The sequence below is a fragment of the Zonotrichia albicollis genome, chromosome 22, assembly GCF_047830755.1.
Source record: "Zonotrichia albicollis isolate bZonAlb1 chromosome 22, bZonAlb1.hap1, whole genome shotgun sequence".
Lineage (NCBI taxonomy): Eukaryota > Metazoa > Chordata > Aves > Passeriformes > Passerellidae > Zonotrichia > Zonotrichia albicollis.
Genome location: NC_133840.1, coordinates 11,006,576 through 11,028,145, shown reverse-complemented (window position 1 = coordinate 11,028,145; position 21,570 = coordinate 11,006,576). Strand labels below are relative to the sequence as shown.

At 52.5% G+C, this 21,570-nt stretch overlaps 1 protein-coding gene across 4 annotated transcripts in view; it reads right to left on the bottom strand.

Annotated features, from left to right (window-relative positions):
• The window catches only part of MTMR4 (myotubularin related protein 4), a 57,025-nt gene that overhangs the window by 18,660 nt on the left and 16,795 nt on the right, over positions 1-21,570 (bottom strand). For 3 of the 4 annotated variants that reach the window (XM_074557280.1, XM_074557281.1, XM_074557282.1), the window contains exons 2-7: positions 17,694-17,772; positions 7,022-7,111; positions 4,491-4,607; positions 3,769-3,851; positions 3,408-3,574; positions 1,526-1,622 (exon numbers count right to left, since the gene is read on the bottom strand). In XM_074557280.1, coding sequence (XP_074413381.1) covers positions 1,526-1,622; positions 3,408-3,574; positions 3,769-3,851; positions 4,491-4,607; positions 7,022-7,111; positions 17,694-17,696 — 557 coding nt within the window. In that variant the 5' untranslated portion in view covers positions 17,697-17,772. Of the gene's footprint in view, positions 1-1,525; positions 1,623-3,407; positions 3,575-3,768; positions 3,852-4,490; positions 4,608-7,021; positions 7,112-9,413; positions 9,800-17,693; positions 17,773-21,570 lie in introns of those variants that run through there. The other variant, XM_074557279.1, reaches the window with a different exon arrangement.

Here is a 21,570-nt window from a genome sequence, read left to right as displayed (position 1 = left end):
TGCTGAGGTTTGTTTTAAGTCCTTTCTTCCCTGGTTTGGTTGGAAATCAAACACCTGTCTTCAGAGAAGGTGGTTAATGGCTGTGAATTATTGGCCACGAAGCAAAGCACAGATGGTCAATGGAAGCTGAACCTCCTGAAACAGTCAGAGGGAACCACACCCCAAGACCCAGCAGGGAAGAAGACCCTACACACAGAGACTTTGTCTAGGGCAGGAACCCAAAGGCCGTGCCCTCCAAAACAGAGGAGTTCAGGACAACAACTTTTATTTGACAACCTTGGAGAAACTGTGTAAACGCCAGCAAAGTCATGTGAACAGTCCCAAAGCAATGATGTGGTCAGTGGGGCAGAGGTAAAATGGAAATCACCCCCCAAATTTAGTGCTTGTGGCCTGGATCCTTCAGGAAAAGAGAAGAGGCAGCAAGCTCCAAAACTGGGATTTCCACAGTCCAGTGTGTGTGAGATTTCTCATGGTGTCCACGGGAAACCAGTGACCTACAACTGTCCAATCCATAGGTGATGGGGATGTCTGGACTGGCTGGGACAGAGAGGAAAGGCTCAGGGATACCAGTGGTTTCAAGAACAGGATTATAGGAAATGCACAAATGAGTACGTCCATCAAAGTTTGAAATCCCATTGGCTTATGCCACCTGCTGCAAACAGTGCAGCTGCCCTTTTCCAAGAGTCCTGAGCTCCTGCCAGAATAGAAGGCAGGCTGGAAACACTGATTAGTGGCAAAAGGTCCCTTCCACTGTGAGAGTAGGAAAACCTTGCAGAGATTTCCACCCCAATGCCCACAGGGAACACTTTCAACACTGGCTCAACCGAAATGTGACACAGTGATGGAGAAGCCCCTGTGGGACGTGCCCAGCACACCACCATGTTCCCAGGGAATGCTCTTTGCCCCTCCACATTGTGATGCTCCCAAGCTGCACTTTGGGACTGCCACCTCTTGTTCTGCCATGTGCCACTGCCAGAAGTTTTACTCCATGCCCTTTGGGAATGCCTTGCCAGCAGCTGGAGCAGATCACCCTTCAGCTTCTGCTGCTCCGACTGAACGAGCCTCGCTCATTCCCAGACTCCTGGGCCTGCAACAGCTCTCCACTGGCTAACCCCAGCTCCTCACAGAGCTGAACAGCTGCCTGAGTGCATGAAAACTGTGGCTGTTATGTCAAACTGAGCATTTTAGAGAGGAGGACTGACCACAAAGACAAACCCACAATGGATGGACCTCCAGACTCCCAAATATTTTCCATGAGGAAGAAGAGCTGATAAACTACCTGAGTCAGCATTTACAGTTCCTGCTAGCTCTGATGTTTGGACTGTATTCCCTGTCCAGTTCCACGATGTGAAAGGCAGAAAGAAAAGGGATCTGGCTCATACTGTGATCAGCCTGGGGGCTCTCAAGGCCAGGAAGGAGGATTAGCTGGAGTTTGCCTCACCCACTGCTCCGCATGGCGATTGCCAAGGGAAAAGGAAGGCAAGAGGAGAGCGGGGAGGGGCTGTGATGAAACACAAACACTCACTTGTAGTTGTTGTTGATGTCAGAGACACGCCAGGCGTTCTGCAGGTCGAAGCCCATCCTCGCCAGCTCCATCTCAAAGCGGAACCTCACGTGGTCCCCTGAGGAACAGAGCACAGGAGGTTACTGACAGCACACAGGAATCTGAATCTGTTTGTGGAACTCCACAGCAACTGGCACAGGCTGGAGAGAGGCACAAAACAACAGAAAGGTTTGGCTCAGCAGGGACCTGAAGCTCATCCTGTTCCACCCCCTGCCATGACAGGGACACCTCCCACTGTCCCAGGCTGCTCCCAGCTCTGTCCAGCCTGGCCTTGGGCACTGCCAGGGATCCAGGGGCAGCCCCAGCTGCTCTGGGCACCCTGTGCCAGGGCCTCTCCATTCCCTGATTCAAGAATTCCTTTTAACATCCCATCTAACCCTGCCCTCTGTCACTTTAACACTGTTCCCCCATGTCCTGTCACAACCCACCTTCAAGAGAAAATCTCTCCCTCTTTTCATAATCCCCTTCAGGCCCTGGCAGGGGCTCTGAGCTCTCCCTGGAGCCTTCTCCTCTCCAGGTGAGCACCCCCAGCTCTCTCAGGCTGGCTCCAGAGCAGAGGAGCTCCAGCCCTGGGAGCATCTTTTGGGCAAGGAGAAACTCATGGGCAACTGTATGGCAGAAATAATTGTGCTTCAGAAGGCAGGAAGACTTGACCCTCACAGGGGTACCTCTGCTTGTTTTGTCAAGTCAGATCTCATCTCAGGGCACATAAACAGCCTCTCCATGTCAAGGGGGTGTATGAGGGGTTAATTTAACCTGCTTCTGCCCATGTGGCAGAGACAGCTTCCAAAGCGGGTGTCAGGAACCCTATGGCAAGGAGCACTGAGCACCCACCTGAGGCAGTTCCTTCCTCCAGACTGCTCTCAGACACTGACTCAAGGTTTCCTCTGTCATGTTTTAGCCTTGCCTCACTAATTCTGGATGCCTTTGTTGCTCCAGTGTCAAATCTTGTTAATAAATAAATACTGCAAAGCTCTTTACCTCAACCATATCCTGCAGCAACAACTTGAATCGGTGAGTTTATTTACACTAAACACTTTCCCTAAAGGAAACACAGCAAATATCTCTGCTGGGGTTTGGGGTATGGTAAGGAGACAGAGCTTACCTTTCCTCTATCAGCTTCTCTTGGAATAGCTGTATTACTGAACCCCACCCTCCACTCACCTGTCTTTGGACATTTGATTCAGGCTACTGTTGCTCTCCTCTAGGATCAGCTCATTTTTCAGTCTAAAGCCAGGTTTCTCACTCATTTTAATTCTGTTTTTAAACACCCTCATCATTGATAAGACAAGGCAACTGCAAGCAAACTTTGTGTTCCAGGGAAGGGAGGCTCCCAGTCCACACGAGGGCACCAGCACAGCTCTGGTTTTCTCTTCATGGACTCAAAGCTTTGATTTGCTTTGATTTTCTCTTCATGGACTCATCCTGTGTGAAGATGAGCCAGAGCTCTCCACCGACCTGATCCTGGCAATGTCACAGCATTTTTGGGTGTTGGTGAAGAGATGCAGATGGGCTCATAATAATTAGGCTGCCTCAAAACTGATGCTGTTTGCCACTCCAGGACAGGACTGCCTGAGGTCTCTATCACTGTGATTAGAGAACTTAAGTATGGGATGTTTTCTCTCAAGGAGAAAGGGAAAAGCTGCTTCTGTGTTGCTGGTTCAGAAAGTTTTTTGCTGTGTTTGTTACTAATTCCTTTTTCACTGTGCTTCTTATCCAGCAGGATATCAAGCTGGATCTCTAGGCCAGGCACAGGATGACCCAGGGAGGCAAATTTGAAACTGGACAGGGTTTATGAACAAGAGCTCAACTGCAGTGCAGGAAGGGCCAGGCAGGAGCTCACCAGGACGGCAGAGATGTGCATGTTGATCCTCCTCATCCACACACACCCCCAAGCACCAGGCGTGGTAGGCGAATGCAAAGAGGTCCTCAGGCTTGGCAGGGCGGGCAATGGCTCGAGTCAGCCTCTTCAGCCACTCCTGGCACTGCTTGAAGGTGGAGAAATGGCACCTGCAAAGCCAAAGGCAAATCACCCTTAGTGGGGACATTCACCCAGCCAGGACTGAGGCAGGAAAAGGAACACGGCCCCAAGCCTCAGAACCCTGACCAAGGGCAGCTCAGTTCCAAAGCATCACAGGGGGAGCCACCAGAGCTGGTCCCAGCCTGCAGCACCAGCAGCTGCACCACAGCAATAAACCAGATACCTGATCACTTTGGAGTCTTTGCAGATGATGTGAAGCTGGAACATATCCCGACACTCCACACTTTCCATCATCCTCAAAGGCACCTGCAAGGGAGGGACAGATGTAGGGCATGACACCACAGGCCAGAGCAGCCCTGGCAGCCGTGCCTGCAGGCTCCTCACGCTGCAGACAGTTCCACCAGTCACGAGCTGCTTCTGTGAACTACAATCCCACTCCCAGGGTTATGGAGCTCCATGAGTCAGCACAGAGCTCTTCTATGATTATTATTTTGATTTCTGTTCTCTCCCTTGGTGATCTCCCACTTGGGGCCAGTTCCTGACTCAACCACATCCAGTCAAGCACAGGTAACTGAGCCAAATAACAGCTGCAGTAAGGGACAGCAAATCAAGGCAGTGAGAGAAAGCATCAAGCTCCCACTGTCTGACTCTGCATTGGTGAGATGTCTCATTAAAACTGGCTTCCAAGAGACCTCAACAGCCTTAAAACCACCAAAGTTATTGCTTGAATTTAAAGAGAACACCGAAGGAAAGACCTAATTACTATCCAAAGGAAAACCCCATCCTCACACTTAAATACAGTAACCAAACAGCAACAGCACGCCCAGGCCTGGCATCCTCCAAGAGGCACCTTCCTGTGCCACAGCCCCCAGGAACGGGGTATTCCCACCCCTCCCTGCTCTGAAACCCTGGCAGAGGTGATGGTGCAGGCAGGGCCAGACTCACATTGATCACAGAGTCCTTGAATTTGATGTGCAGGCGGTAGTTGGAGATGGCGATCACAGCGTCGTTGGCATGGCCCAGGTACTCCACCCCCTCACCCTGCAACACAGTGAATGGCACCTGCAAGGGAGACAGCACCAGTCAGGTCACACAGGCACCTTGAGCACTGAATTCCCAGAGCCACTCTTCCCACTGCCTCCACAGTGCATCTCCCAGGTGTCCCCCATGCCCTGAGAGCAGGATAGACAGCGCGGGCACCACTGCCCAGCCCCGCACACGGAGCCAGCAACAGCTCCTGAAGGATCACCTGTGTGCCAGGCACACCTGGCAGCGAGGGACAGCTGCTCTTCAGAGAGGGGAAACCAGCCCTGGCACAAGAGGCGTGGAGAGGGACATGACTGCAGCACAGCTCAGAGAGAAGAGGGCACTGCTCTGCCCAGCTCCTGAAAGAGCCCAGCTGCATGGGAAGCACTGCAAGGGGCTGCCCAGGGAGGTGGTGGTGTCACCATCCCTGCAGGTGTCCAAGGAACAACTGGATGTGGCACTCAGTGCTCTGGGCTGGGTGACAATGTGGGGATCAGCCACAGGTTGGACATGATGGTCTTGGAGGTCTTTTCCAGCCTCAGTGATTCTGGGATTCTGTCCCAGGGCAGTGTCACTTATGTGATCCTGCTGTGCCATTTAAACATGGGGTGCCCTCAGCTGCCCTGTGAGACTCAGTAGTACCATCCAGGTAAACAAATGAACCAAAGCTGTACCCAGTTTCTGCTAACAAGGCTCTCAGGGATTCTGTGTATAGTTATTTATATGACTGAGGAGGCTTGTCTTGATTAAACTGCAAGAAAGCTTCATTAAAGTTACCTCCATAATCAAGTATCTGTTTTACCCCATCAGTCTGGACACGTCATAGTTGTTTTTAAAACACAGGATTCTGGCAGACAGTCAAGTTTGACTTTTTTTATATTAAAAAAAAACAAAAAGAAGGTAGAACAGCCTAAAATTCACCAGGCCTCTTTGTCCTTAGCTAATCAGGTTCCTCCTGCTCCCTGAATGCCACCTACACCAGGTGATGTTGGTACCCAATTATGCAAAAAATGTCACGACAATTTATCATTTCAGCCAGAGCTGAAACCTGCCAGACAGGGCAGCTGATGACACAATTCATTACACTGTAATCAGTACAAGCCAGACCACCTTCTCTTTATTTTGAAGTTGTTTCTATGGCTTGGGTATAAAAACCTGAATTTGAAACTTCAAGTGACAAGTGTACTAACAACTTCTCCTTTCTTTGTACAAAAATAACCACCCTAGCCTGGCATCTGTCCGAACACTCCTCAAAAATATTAATTATTTGCCTAAGAGAATATCCTCTCTTTATTTCTGCAGTTGATTTCTGCAGGCTTGCCAGAGCTGTTTTTATCTGGCATGTGTCTCTCCTGCTTACGTGGCTCTTTCACACAGCAACAGAAGGAGACAGAACAGGAAGGGGCTGGTAAGGGAGGGAAATCCTGGAATAAACCAGAAGGTGCCCCAATACAGCTTGTTATCAACTGATGGCATCCCTCTAGAGCCACAGGATCCTGGAGTGGTTTGGGCTGGGAGTGACATCCCAACCCAAGCTCATCCAGTTCCATGCCCTGCCATGGGCAGAGACACCTTCCACTGGGCCAGGTGCCAAGTCCCATCCAAGCTGGTCTAGAACACTCTGCTTTACAATAAATTAACAATTTACTGAAGGCAAATTACTCTTGGGAGGGTAGAACTTTACTTCTCCAAACAGCAAACTAAGGCAGAGTGTGCTCTTCTCCAGAAGTCTCAGCTCAGAGTCGCCTCAGCAGCTTCACCCCCAAAGGCACAGCCCTGCAGGCCTGACCCTGCACAACCCCCCAGCCTGCAGCTGTTCCTGCAAGCCAACAGCTCTCAGTCCCTTTCCCCAGCATTGTTTGCCAAGGCAGTGACAGTCTCAGAACAAACTCAAAGCACTGCAGCAGCAAGAACAAGGTGAGCCTGGCTCCAGCCCCAGGACTGTAAGCATCAGAGGATGTTAAAGGAAGCACCAATTCCCAGGCGGGAATGCTGCCCTTGCTGCACAGCAGCAACAGCACCCAGGGCTCTTCCCGGGGCTCTCTGCAGCAGGAGGCTGGCACCATAAGGAGCTTCCTTCTTCCAGCCACCATGCAGCAGGAAAATGCCAGGGGCAAGGTGCTCGAGGGGAGAGCAGGCAGTGCAGCTGCACAGAGCACGGCTCCCTGCTCCAGAATCTCCCTGGATGCAGGCTGCAGGGCAAGGGCAGGCAGCAGCACCTCCCCCAGGGAATGCCAGGGCTGGCTGTGCACTGCAGCAGCTCCAGCTGCATCCTGCCAGGGCTGGGCAGCCAGGGCCAGGGAACAGCCGGCCTGGCCCCCACGCACAGGGAGCTGCAGCCCCGAGTGTGCCCCAGCCCGGGGCCTCCAGGACGTGCTGGGCTGGACAGCTGCTCTGCAGAGCCCAGCCTGCCACATCCCACAGCTGTTTGGGTGTTTTTACTCCCTTACCTGCAGTGACTCCTCCTCCTTTATGAGCTCCTTCGGGGGGAACAAGTCCTTGGCCTGGATGTACTCCAAACTGGGAGGGCCTTCCTCACCCTGCATTGCAAACAGAACACACAGTGAGACAGCCTTGGCCAGAACACGCTGTGAAAGCCAAAAATTGAAGCTGCTGGATACTCTTGGCAGCCCAGGAGCTTGGGGGTACCTGTGCATGGAAATGCCTGTTCTGCCTCCAGACCCCAGCTGTTCAGAATGCCCACAGCACAGTGAAATGCTGAAGCCTCCAAGTGCCACCTCTTCCAGCTCAGTGGTGTTTGGAAAGCCAAGCAGACACACCTTGGCCACGGGGGACTGATGTGACAGTAACTTGTCACATCAGCTGTTCCCCTTACGTGGCGCCAGAGGAGACACACCATGACACAGAGGGTGTCCATCCACAGGCCAGTGCCAGCCTGCTCTTCCTCCTCTTAAGGATTGCTTTGCTTTAGGAGTTTTCTTTTCACTCTCACACCAAAGAAGTCTGGGAAGAGCCTGAGTCTTCTGCAGGAGAAGATACAACTGTGATGAACCTAAAATCCTCTAACAGGTGCACCCCAGTACACGTAATTCACAACAGGCACTACTGATTGGTGCCAGCACCAAGGCCAGGGCAGCTGGGTATGTCCAGCCTGTTCAGATGGACACCCAAAAAACCCCACAGAGGCCTCAGGATGGTCACACAGAACCTGCACATCCCATCCTTGACATGTGGAGTGTATGTCTCAGTTTGGAACATGAGAATCTCAATGCACTGATATAATCAGAATATCTTGAGCTGGAAAGGATAAGGATCATCAATTCCCACTCCTGGCCCTGCACAGGACATCCCAAATCCCACCACATGTCTCAGAGCATTGTCCCAATGCTCCCTGAGCTCTGGTGTGAACTATTGGTAACAATTTTCACCAGCCCTCACCCAGGCCCTGTCACATCACTGAACTGCTGCCAAAGGAGTGGCACCCAGACATTCAGCTGCAGATGCTCATTGCTGGGAGTCCAGGATGCTGCTAATTCCACATGTATTTGGTGTGGGAAGGTTTTCTTCAGAAGGCTGCTTGCTCTCTAGCTCTAGGCTCCAGCATTTACTAGGAAACACTGTGTTCTGTGAGCACTAAGTAATATTTTAAAATGAATAATAAAAAATCTTTCTGGGTATGTCACCCAAGCCAGAATCCCAATTTCAACCTGAAAAAAGGAGATCCCAATCCTTCTGGCTCAGGAATATTTCAAATTATGCTGAATTCTCTTGTGCTTCTGACAGGGCCTGAAACCTCAGCGCCTGCAGGAAGAGCCTGGCCTGAGGTGCTCCCTGGACCTCAGACAGGGGCAGCCAGACCCCTCCCACCTCACATCCAAGGAACTTGCACACATGTAACATGCTGTTAGAGCCTTCACAAAACTCAGCATGAGGGAAAGGCACTGACCCTGTCACCATGCTCTGAGGGACACAGGGCACAGCACCAGCTCCAGCAGCAGCCAAAGCTCACTGGAGACCGCGGGCGGCCCGGGCCCCTCCTGCCAGCGGCTCCCTCCAAGGCTGAGGCACCAGCTCAGGGGAGCACAAAGGGAAGGTGTGTGCCCGTGTGCCGGTGCAGCAGCCGGGAAGCAGAGATCCTCTCGCATCCTCACTTCGCAGCTCGCTGAGAAATCCCAGGGAGCAGCAGGAACTGGAACAGGGCGGCCCGAGCTCTCCCCCCGCCTGGGTGTCCTTGAGTCCCTCCTCGCCTGCAGCACAGGGCAGGCGGAGGCCGAGCATCCCCATCCGCCACAGCCCCATCCCCGGTACCGGCAGGGCGGGGGGCAGCACCCTGCTCTCTTCACAAGCCCTCGGCGCCCATCTGGCCAGGAGTGCCCTGGGGGGTGGAGGGTGGGTCCGCAGGAAGGGTCAGAGCAGGGAACCCCCCCTCGCTGAAGGTATTAAGGGTGCCGAGTGCAGGACCCCTCAGCTCAGCACCGCACCGAGTGCAGGAGCCCTCAGCTCAGCCCAGCACCGCACCGGAGGGGTCCTGCACAGCCGCGGCCAGGGAGGGGGCGCGGGGCTCCCGGGGCTCGGCCGCTCTCGCACGGTAATTCCCCAGCTCCAGGCAGGGCGCGGAGCCTGCGGGGCCCAGCAGAGCGGCCAGGGCCTGCCGGGGCTCAGCCCGCGGCGCCGGGCACTGCTGTGCCCTTGGGCCCGGCCAGGGCAGCGGGGACGGCCCACGGTGTCCTCCGGCGGCATGTGGGAGCCAGGAGAGGGGGATCCCCCTTCTCCCCGGGCAGATACAGAGGATGCCTCCACCGGCATGTGAGCTGGAGAGCGCAGCTGGCTTATGGCCCCGCTTCCATGGAAGAGAGAAGGGGAATAAAAAGCAGCACTTACAAAGCAGTTAAGCATGGAGCAGGAGACGCGGCCTGGCAGACTCATGTTCATTTTCCGAGACGGCAGCAGGGCCAGGCAGGCACAAGCAGCATCTCCTCCCTCCGGCTGCGAGCTGCGGCCCCGGCACTGCGGCAGCGTCCCCGCTCCGCCGGGAAGGGCAGGAGCATCCCGGCCGCCGGCGGCCCGAGCAGGTGCCGGTGCCGCCGCCGACAATGGAGGGAGGGCGGGCGGAGGACGGGCAGACTCCACCTCCCTCCCAGGGCCGCCGAGCGCGGCTCTGCCATCTGAGCGTCTCCGTGACGGGCGAGACAGAAAATGGAGCGGGCGGCGGGATCGCGGGCGCTGCCCGTTCCATGGCGGGAATTCCCGGCCCATGGCGCTGCTCCCGCCGGCGCCTGCCTCGTGCCGCACGGATGGCGGCACCGGGGGCGCCGGGAACAATAGCGGGAGGGCTGCTTCGTGCCCCGGCACCGCGCCCTCTGCCCCAGGCCCTCCACCCTGGCACCCCGGCACGGAGCCTTCTGCCCCGAGCCCGCTGACCCCACACTAACGCCTCCACAGCAGCACTGAGGCCTCTGCTCCGAGCCCTCTGCTCCCTGTGCCCTCTGCTCCGAGCTCTCTGCCCCAGCCCCGTGCCCTCTGCCCCGAGCCCTCGGCCCCAGCCCCCTGCCCTCGGCCCCAGCTCTGTGCCCTCTGCTCCGAGCCCTCTACTCTGGCATCAAGCCCTCTGTCCTGAGCCCTTAACCCTGTGCCCACCCCTCCACCCCAGCATCAAGCCCTTGGCCCCAAGGCCTCGGCACCAGCACTGACCCCTCTGCCCGCAGCCCTGCACTCCAATGCCGAGCCCTCAGCCCTGGCCCTGCTCCCAGAAGCTCAGCCAGTGGCACATCTCCTCCGTGCCTGGACCAGGAGATGAGGATAAAGGGGCTGCCTGCTGCATCTCACCACTCAACGCTACCCGGACTATAAGTCCTCTGTTCCAGGAGCTTCATGTGCACAGGGACTAGTCAGATGTGCCTGGCTCCCACCAGCACCTGTGTGCTGGAGCCTGTGCCCTGGAGTGGACAAGGCTCCCCTTGCTGACCACTTGGACACTTAGCTCCCATGTGAAGTTTCCCCAGCTCCCGTTAGAAATGCTGACAGACACAGGGTAAGGCCACGGGCGTAGGAAATGCTGTGGTTGAGCACCCACCTCCCCACACCAGCCCCCTATGAGCTCACTTTTACTACCTCCTGTTCATCAAGCCCAGGAGCAAATAGCTCCCAGGTTACAGTCTATCTCAAGAACCACAGAAGCAGCTTCTTGGGCAAGCCCATATTCATTTCTACCATCAGCTGCTGCTCTGCTCCCACCACTGAGCCAGAGGGAGAATCTGTTAAAAAGCAAAATTAAAACCTGACCCTTCATCAGTCCTCAAAGGCCCCACTATCTGGCTCAAATCACATCAACTTTTTGCTCCCAAAACACAAATCCAAACAGAGCACAGCCTGTAGCCATTGAGCTCCTCTTAGATGTGTTTGCCCCAAAGACACCACAGACAGCTCTCCCCAGCAATACCAATGGGATCTCAGAGAGCTTTTCTCAACTCAGATAAAAGACTTCAGCAGTTCTCTACAAAATTGTTCAAGATTAGATTATTCAGAGCTGCCTTGGCTAAAGGGACAGCTTTGTGACACCCAGACATGCTGCCCACTGGCCCTTGCAGAGCAAAATTCAGTTCCAGGAGCTCCCTTGCTGACAAAACAATCCCACAGACTCACATGGTTACACTAGTTTCACTACTTAGGATTAAAGACTTAGAGGAACACACAGCCACAGATGCAGATAAGCTATGAAATCCCATCTCACCCTCGCCTTGCCCCACTCCACTGTTTACATGGAGCACAGAGGGTGGGTGGTAGGCATTGCTCATCCTTAGGGCACCTGAACCAGCCAGCACCCACAAACCAGAGCACAAGGACAGAGGGTTATGGACACAAACAGAGGATTACACATAAGGACAGAAGGTTATGGATGAGGTTATAGATTTGTCTTGGCCAAAAGTGAGTGGCAGGTGAGATACCCTGCTCCCTGCAGGTGACCTTTGCCTGGTCACTGGAGGGAACGCTGAGAGAAGACAGAGTAGCTAAAGCTGAAGGAACATTTTATACTAGAGAGAAAGTGTGGCTAGAAACACTGCAAAGCCAATATTTATTGGGGTTTTGACATGTATCAGGGGAAAAGCAACACAGCACATTCGGGGAACAGCTGAAGTCCGGGAGTCTCTTGGGCAGAGTGTGAGCACACACAGCACAAGACCAGTCTGTAACACACAAAATCACTGACAAGGTAGGTAAGAGGTTTGCTCCAACCAACAGTAAGATTTTTAGGGCCAAGGCTCAGTTTGGGGTACAGGAATTGTTTGCATTGTAACCCCTCTAAGCTGCAGCTGTGCAGAGTTAAAGGGCTGCTCGTCAGATCAGTACTCTGAATTTCCAACCAAAGCTGACCTGAACATCCACAAATAGAACTTCTGCTTTCACTGAAATATTTCTGCACTTTTAGTATCCGAAGAAGATTCACACATGACTTAGAAACTTCTGCCAAGCATTGAGCCTGCTGCAGAGCAGAAACTTTGTTCTGAAGTTTAGTGGCTTCACAGACTTTCAAGAGGAACTTGATTCAGACTCTGCTTTCACTTCCTTCAAGAGTTCCCAAAATACCTGCCCTCCTTTCCCTCCAGTGACCCAGGCAAAGGCAGGAGTGGTGCTGGGCAGCCCAGCACAGGACTGCACAGTGCTCCAGACTCCTTAGCTGGCTTAGCCAGAGGGAATTCCTAAATGCCACCCCGGATGCCTCCCCAGCTGGGCTCTCTCCTCCACTGCCACGGAGGAAGAGAAGGTTATTTCACAGAACTGGGCTCCTCTCAGTGTTCTCAGTGTGTGTGTGTTCATGTAAGCAGAGAGAAATCTCCTTCATCATCTCCCAACCACCCTTACAAGTGTTTCTCAGTTCTGAGGAAGAGGAGCTGAATATTATGTGGGCAGCATGTTCTTAAGGGCAGCTGGAAGTGATTTGCCCCTTTTCCCTCCCATAGCAATGCCCACTGTTCCTGTGCTGCTCCTCCCACCCCTCCAGACATCTCTGGGTCCACGCTGCAGGTAAACAGCTTGCAGCCTTCTCCTGAAGGTCCCAAAAGGGATTTAGAGGCTTGGAGATGATACAGTGCTTGGCAAAGATAGGACTGGCACTCAAGGGGCCATCCTGCAGCCTCCAAAGGAGATGATATTCCTCATGGAGACACACCTACATGCACAGGGTTCACAGGGAACACCTGATCCCACCTGCCCAAGGAATCTGAATTGGAGCATGGGACAGGCATCAGGATGCTGAAATCTCTTTTGTGGTCTGGAGCCAGTCAGCATCCTGAAATGAATCATTTTGCCAGTGGCTGCTCCAGCTTTCTGCAAGTTTGGGAAAGTGGGAGCCAGGGAGCAGCTAATTCCCACTGGGCCAGGTCCCTTCTAACCCAAACCATTCCATGACTTTAAGAGAAAAACTGGTCCCATTCACTGCAGGGAGTTGCCAGCACACCTGACTCAGCCTTCCACAGACATGTACACCTTCCCAGCCCTGGCGTAGCTTTATCCTCTATTTCTTTTTGGCACCACAAATAAAATTGCTCTCTCCTTAGAAGGCACCACACCCATCCCTTCTATAGATTGAGGGTGGGCTGCTCCTCACCCCAGCACAGGCCATCATCCTGCAGATGGGAGGGGAGGGAAGGCAAGGGCTGGCAGGAATGTGCATGCACAGCCCTGTCCCTGGTAGCACATCCACTGCACAGACTGCCCTGATCTGCCTCCAGCTGGAGAAAACCGACAGAAAAATTGGCAGGAGGAGGAGACTGCCCTGGAAAGGGAATTCCAGGACATGAGAAGGCAGCGGGAGCCAGGGAAGCTCTGTCTGACAGCCAGGGGCACCAGCAGCACAGGGGCCATCAGGATACTCCACTTTAGATCCTTCCAGGTCTGAATATTTATTTTCAGTGAAGATCAAACTAGGAACTGGTTATCTAGATCTTTTTTTCCAGGCGAGATGGGGAATGGAGAGACTTGCATCACTTATCTTATTCTAAAAGTTAAAATTTATTCTCTTTCTGCCTGGCAGATGCCTACATTGGGTGAGATGAGCTGCCCTCAGACACATATTTCTCTTTCTCCATAAGCTGATGCTGAGACAGATGAGCTGTGGCCAAAGGCACTTCTTGTTCTGCCTCCCCTGCTTCTGTTGCACAAAGGGCATCTTTGTTTCAGGTCCTCTTACATAAATAGTTAATTTCCTCAAAGGCTAGGGAGGTTTGTGGGTGAACTGAAAGGCTGCTGAGCCTGAGGTGGAAACAAACCTTAAACCTGTGCAAAGAGAAGTTACTGTTTTATACCCCATAAATCAGGACTAGGATGGTGGGTGTCATCTTTTAGTCTGGATAGGATGATAGAATAATTTATAGACCTGCAATACTGCATTTGGTATTTGTTCAGAAAGGTGCCCAGAGGTGAGCATGGAATTGAATATGCAGCAAGAAACCTTTGAGGAGAGGGACAAAAGGGCACAAGTCATGGGCTGTCAGCTCCATGCAGCAGCACGAGGGAATGAGGGGTGGCTGCCAATGCCCACCTCGGGTGAGTCATGGAGCCTCCACAGGGTAAGAACCAGACACACACAGTGCCAGTGCCCCAGCAGCCAGGAGAGGGAATGCTGCTGTGGGAGCATCCCAGCAGCCAGGAGAGGGAATGCTGCTCTGGGAGCTGGGCACTGAGTGCCAGCACAGCACCTGCACCAACCCACCTGCCAGATTCCTTTTCAGTAATGTATTAAGGTACTAAGTGCTTGTTGGGGCTCCATTAGCCAGAGATCAGGATTAAACCAACACTAGTGCTGTCTTCAAGGTCATCCCCATCAGCAGCTGGTTTTGGGGAAAAGTGGGAAGAGTTATGCAACCCAATCTGTTAACACTAGACCACAAATGTGGAGCAGCAGAAAGGGAAGAGCAGGGGGTGAGGCAGCACATCTGGGGTGCTGCTGAGTAAGGGCAAAGCTTCTGGGCCTGCCCTTGCTAACCACAGGACCCTGGTGCTGCGGCCTCAGCCTGCCCCGAGCACAGGGAATTAAGGCAGCACTCAGTGTGGATCCAGGCAGCCCCGAGGCACCCCTAACCCAGAGCCCACCTCCAGCCCTCCCTGAGACTGACTGAGGAGCCACAGCCCTCTGGAGAGGGCACACAAGGGCCCCAAGGAGGCTCTCAGGAGTTTCCATCAGCTCTCTGCCTTCAGCTGCTGGCAGAAGCTCAGCTAAGGGGCTGAGGGTAAGTGCTTATTTCTACAGCTTGCAATTACAAGTCGCTTTCTCTCCCTTGCCATGGGAGACAAAATGCACACAGTCTCTTCCCAAAACAGTGGGTGAAATGGGAGGGGCTTTTGGTAGTTGGTTTATTTTCTCCAAAATGACAAAATAATTTTCAAAAAATCACAGGAGCATTTTAATGAAATATTTAAAAAAACAAAACCAACCTTTTCAGAAGATCCTTTGAAACGGTAAAGTTATCTTAGCATACTGATAAGGTGTCGTGGTTTGAGACATTGACAGGAAGTAGGGTTTTTTTTGGATATGCTGTGGCCACCAATAGGTGTTCAGATTTTAGTAAGGTTTTCATTTTCCTTGTGTTTTTTTTTTTCTTTTCTTGTAGTTTAGTTAATAAAGTTTTCTTTATTTCTAAGTAGGAGCCTGCTTTGCTTATTCCTGGTCACATCTCACAGCAGACACCAGGGAGAGGGTATTCTCATGGGGGCACTGGCATTGTGCCAGGGTCAAACCATGACATAAGGAAACCCTTTCATGCAGAGGAAATCAAACAATGATTACACCTAAGGGTGGGCAGGGCCAGGTCAGGGTAAGGTGTGTCCAGACACAAGAAAGGAGTTCAGGGAAAAGCAAAACTTTCATGTTTTAGTAAATCCAAAATTCCTGTCTCTGCACTCAAAAAAACAAACAAAAAACCCCCCAAAAAAACAACAAGAAACACAACAAAAATCCAACCAAGCAAACCAAACCCAACCCCTGTCCCTAAAAAACTCCAAATCCCCAAAAAAAACCAAAAAACCACAGGTCCATGGAGGGGTGATGAGAACTAAAGATGGCTTTGCTACAATGAATTTAAAAGGCTCTTCAGATGTCTATGAGGAATGTGTGGAGATCTGCAAAAGGGGAGGAGATGCTCACAGGCAGCACCACACTTTATTGTTATTCCCAATACAAAACCAGCCAAAACAACACGGGGCTGGTTCCAAAACAAAGCAAGAGGTGCTCAGCAGAACAACTCTGACACAGCTAAAAATGTTCACCTGGTTTTTAAAAGCCTGATGATTTCATGGAAGGAAAACCTACCAAGGGCTCCTAAAACATCAATAAATAGTTTCTGGATTACCAAGTCGCTGAGCTGCAGGTCCTGCCAGGTGAGGGCACACAGCTGAGTCACAAACCCCTGCAGCAGTCACTGGGCCCTGTCACTCGGCTGTCTCACCAGCCTTGCCCTCAGGGCGCTCGCTCTGGCCTCTCCGTGTTTCCTGGGGAGATTTTTGAAGCGTTTTCCATGTGTTTATTCCCTTTTGTTCATTCATATCTGGTTACACCTGCATCCCTCTCACCTCACATTGGGTTTCAGTGACACCAAGGTGACACCAGGGCAGCTCCAAGCTGAAGCTGAGGCCTTTCTCAGGTTCTGACAGGCGAGGACTTTCACCTCTCCAGCCCAGACTAAGTTCCTCACCCTGCAGTGTGGGGATCAGCTCTCCCAGCAGAAGCACAGCAGATCTTGAGGCAGCACCAGGGAGCATGAGCACAGGGGCTGCAGCAAAAATGCTGAGTGTGTAGCTACTGGAGCTGAGAGCTTAACTCATGCAGAGAGCACGTTTCCTTTCCTATTCCAGTTGTTAACAAAATACATCGGGGACAATCCCTCAGGAGACGTCACCATTTCCTCAAGCACTCTGCCAGATTTTTAGATTTTTTTTTTTTCTCTAATGTGTTTAAGCTAAATTTTCATGTCCTCAGTGTGAATTTCCAGCCCTTTGTCTGTCTTTGCAGTTCTCCTCAGCACCCACATCAACACGAAGCTGGTGCTGGTCTGTGTCACTGCAGCAAGTTCAGGCTCTGCCCACCCACAGCCCACATGCACATCACCCCTCTTCAAACCACCCCCCTCAGGACACCCTCAGCACATCTTTCAGCATTCCCAGTCTCCAGCTTTTTCCTCCCAGCAGATCCCTTGTATTTTGCGTTATTTCTTGCTGGTGGTATTAGAGGCCCTTTATCCAAGTTTATCAGCAATCTGGCTGCTTTGGCTGTGGTTCAGATTCTCTGCTACCACATTTTTCTGTGACTAATTCTTGTGAAATTTCTGCTTCTTTGGTGGCACCAGAGCTGTTATTAACATGGTGTGAAATCCTTCACTGAGAGGCGACAGGGGAACACAATGAGAAACCCCAGCAGTAAGTTTTAAAGAAAAAATAAATCAGTAAGCCACAGAAACTGAATGACTATGTCAGTAGTACAGGGAGACAGAAGGGAGTTTCAGTCTTACTTTTTTTTCCCAATATATTCCAATAAGAGATTTAGGAATAAATGTTTCCTGTTAACAGCATCTTGGTGACAGTGATAAATCCCCTCTATTATATTATTGTATATAATACACAATACTGTTGCACTCTTCTTGCCCATTCTTGTATTTCTTCTCCTACATTTAGCAGCAGTACAAGATTTGGACACACAAAGAACAAGACCACCCAGAGAGGACAGAGGCAGACCAGATCCATGAAATCATTAGGGTTGGAAAAGCTCTCTAAGATCAGTGAGTCCAACCACCCCCAAAGCACTGCCAAGGCCACCAGTGCCCCATGCACAGGGCTGTTAAACCCCTCCAGGCACAGAGACACTGCCACTGCCCTGGGCAGCTGTGCCAGGGCTGGACAACCCTCCCAGGAAGGAATTTCCCCAAATCCCCCCTGAGCTGCCCTGGCCCAGCCTGAGGCCGTTCCCTCTGCTCCTGTCCCTGTTCCCTGGAGCACAGCCCGACCCCCCGGCTGTGCCCTCCTGTCAGGAGCTGTGCAGAGCCACAAGGGCCCCCTGAGCCTCCTTTGCTCCAGGCTGAGCCCCTGCCCAGCTCCCTCAGCCCCTCCTGGGGTCCAGGCCCTTCCCACTCCTCAATGTCCATCCTGTAGAGATGAAATAGGACATGGACTCACCATCCTCAGACACCGTCCAAACCCTCCTGGTTCAATCACAGCTCAGTCTCTTCTTGTTCTTCCACAGCAACAGTCTCACCTGCACCAAAGAGGAGACAACCCAGACCAGAAGTTTAGTTTACATGAATTCAGTTTAGAAATTTAATTTACAGGAATGGTACTTCAGTGTGAACACAGAGGGGGAAAAAAATCAAGACCCCCGAGGCCAGTGCCCAGTCTCTCCCTATCCCTGCCAACCTCTGCTTTGTGCCCTTTCCAGGAGCTGCTGGAAACCAGGTTCAGCATCAGGGGGAGCCACCAAATCCTTTTGGTCACTCACTCACACAGCACCCAGGACTTGTCACATAAGCCTGCAAGAGCCTGTGCCCCACAAGCACAAAACCCCCACTTTGGGGGAACACAGGAGGGAGCTGAAGGAAGACAGGCTTGGTCATTGCAGTTCAAGGACCTGGGGAAGATCCTTCACAGGGAACTTCAGTGTTTGGAGAAGATCACTGTGGTCCTGGGAGGAAAACACCTCTAAAACCCATTGGGTCCTGCCTGGGAGGTGGGGCAGGATGCAAACACTCCAAGGAAAAACCAGCAAGTCCTCCTGCCAGCTTTGCCCTGCTTGAGGGAGGTCACAGGGGGCCATCTGTAGGAAGAGGAAAGCCAAGCAGCAAGACTTGAACAAGGTCCTGCTCCAAGATCTTTTCCAACAGGACCAGATGCTCCCACAAGTGATCCTGGGAACTCCATGGAGGAAGAGACCCTTCCTCAAAGCTTTCAGGTGTCTCCAAGATCAGTTGATCACCAATACCTCTCACATCTGCCCACATTTTGCCTCTGTTTTGCTCTTCCAGCCCCCCAGAGGGGATGGAATTATCTACAAAAAACGCTGGGACCAGGGATGGGCTGAGCCCTGGGCACTCCTGTGCCTGAGCAGCCTCCCCCTGCCATCCCTGGCAGTGCCCAAGGCCAGGCTGGGTGGGGCTTGGAGCAGCCTGGGATAGTGGGAGGTGTCCCTGCCATGGCAGGGGCTGGGATGGGCTTTAAGGTCCCTTCCCACCCAAACCATTCTGGGATTCTGTGAAACAGCACAGAAATCTGCATGTGTGTGTCCCAATGTTTTTAAATACAACATTTTAAACAGGGATCTTCAGTATTTCAGTGTAGGTTGAGGGTGGCTCAGAGCTCACCAACCCAACCTGATTTCTGCCAGTTCCCTGTAGCACGTCAGAACCCCTGGAATGCTCAAAGTCTTACGTAAATTTTGCCACCATTCATTTTAACCTTTCTCCTCCTCAGGTGAAATACAAATGCCAACAAATGTGCAATTGGTGATTATCTAAACATCTCACACAACACATCCCAGCTGGGAATCCCCCTCCTTCCACAACTCAGGAATTGTGTTGGCTACAGAAGAGCTCTGAATACCTGCCCAAGGCTTTCCTTTGCTCAGGGATTTCCTTCCCAGCCCATAATTCAGTCAGGTTTGACACCCACACATCAGAAGGCCAAGCTGAATGCCAGCATGGAGGAGTCATTGCTGAGATGTGATTCCCACAGTGAGGCAGCTGCTCCCACCCTGCCATGCCCAGACTGGAATCATTATCCTTGGCCTTTCAGATCATCTCTCACATCCCGCCATGCACTTGGCAGGAAAGGACAGCAGAAAGGCATGGCAGGTCAGAAGGGACTTCAGTCTTGTGCAATAGATCTCTACATTTGATTCTTATCTTTCTGGGGCCATGGAGCTGCTCTGAGGGCTGGAGCCAGGCAGGGAGAGCTGGGGGGTTCACCTGAAGAAGGAAAGGATCCAGGGAGAGCTCAGAGCCCCTTGCAGAGCCTGAGGGGGCTCCAGGAGAGCTGAACAAGGCATGCAGGGACAGGACACAGGGAATGGTTTCCCACTGCCAGGATGGGATGTTGGGAATTAGGAATTGTTCCCTGTGAGGGTGGGCAGGCCCTGGCACAGCTGGGGCTGCCCCTGGATCCCTGGCAGTGCCCAAGGCCAGGCTGGACAGGGCTGGGAGCAGCCTGGGACAGTGGGAGGTGTCCCTGCCATGGCAGGGGGTAGAACAAGACGGTAAGCAAGGTCTCTTCCAACCCAAACCATTCTGTCACATTACCTTACACTTAAAAGCAGATCACCAAGTTCCAGGAAACAATGAAACTGTGATTCCCACACATTGGGAATCGAATTTCCTATGAAAACAGAAAAAACCAAGCAGTGCACTATCACCCTTCAAACCCAGATCAGTCTGGCTCTTTTGAACTATACAGGCCTTTTTCCCACTACTTAGCAAATAATCTCACATATCAGACTTCACAGAGGAAAGAGCCTCCAGCAGGAGCTACAGGAGAATCACTGCCAGCCGGTGACTTGCAAGTGATGTGAGAAGCACAATCAGTTTGTAGGTAAGAAAGGGAAGAAAAATGTTAAATATGCTTTTTTCACTAAATCTGAAGATACTTGAATTATTGCCAACACTGAACAACAGGAGTACTGTTCCTGCAGTGTGCTTTGAACCAATGCATGCAATCATTGCTAATGGCCAGGGCAGTTTCTCTGTTCCTTCCTTGTACAAGTGAGTAATGACCAGAAACTGAAACTGTGGCTGGTCACGACTGAGGAGGCTCCTCCTCACTGCCATCCCCCAGCTCTCTGGCCAAGCTGCCCAAGAGGAAGGCAATCCATGGCAGCAGGACTCCTGGCCCCATGAGCTCAGCCTGCTGGAATGCTGCTGCTCCTGTGTCCCCAGGGCCTTCCTCCTCCTTGGGGGCAGGGGCAAAGCTGAAGGGGTTCCTGAGGATTAATGGGGTGAGAAAAAGCCAGGAGACAGCACAGAAATCCAAGTGCTGCTGGTACCTCTGGGGAGCCTCCAGCCTTACCCAAATGACACCCAGCCCAGGCCACCAGGCAGTCTTGCTCCAGCACTTCTGCAGATCCAGGTGCTCCTGGGCTGGATCTCAAATGCATCCCTCTGCTTCAGGGCTGGCCATGGCCATCCTCCTTTCACAGGCTGCCGTGTCCCACTGGCTGCTGGCTCTGCCCTGTGCCCTCTAGCCCTTGGGAGAGAGGTGGCAGCTCTGCACCCAGCAATGGTGTCCAACACCTCTCTGGGCTGCACCCACCAACCTCTCCTGTGGAAGTCAGGTTTGGCACCTGCTCAAGGAGCTGCCTCCCATGTGAGAGGCTGGATTACCCTAAAATCCAGGATAGAAGCTCTCCTTAAAATCTTGGTGATGGGACGGGCTGGGGATGGCCACCTGCTATGCCAAGGTGGAGGCTGATGCTACAGAATTAAATGAAGAAGGGAATAGGGACAGAGAAAGCCAAGACAAAAAGGATGGCACTGAAAAGAAGATAAAAGAGAACAATGGCCTTTCACACACAGATGGAATCAATCACAAAATGCTTTTGGTTAAAAGGGACCTTAAAGGTCATCTTGTTCCAGCTCCTGCCATGGGCAAGACCAGGCTGCTCCCAGCTCCATCCAGCCTGGCCTTGGGACACTGCCAGGGATCCAGGGGCAGCCACAGCCTCTCTGGGCACCCTGTGCCAGGCCTGCCCACACTCACAGAGAAGAACTCCTTCCCAATACATCGAACCTAAATTTCCTCTCAGTCTGAACCCATTCCTCCTTGTCCTGTCACTGGCACACCAATAGGTCATGTTGAGTTTTTTCATGTTGAGCCACCCCAAAGCCCAGAGGCTCAGGCTTTTCTGCTGCTGTGCAGCCTCAGGCAGAGCATGGGGCCAGCAGCTGCCTGCCCTCCCCATAGCTCACCGGAGGGAGGCACTGGTGCTGCTGGTGGGGCAGGTAAGGTGATGCCACCTGACACAGCTGGGCTGCAGGAACTAGAGAAAAGAATTAATTTCTCTTGAGCATTT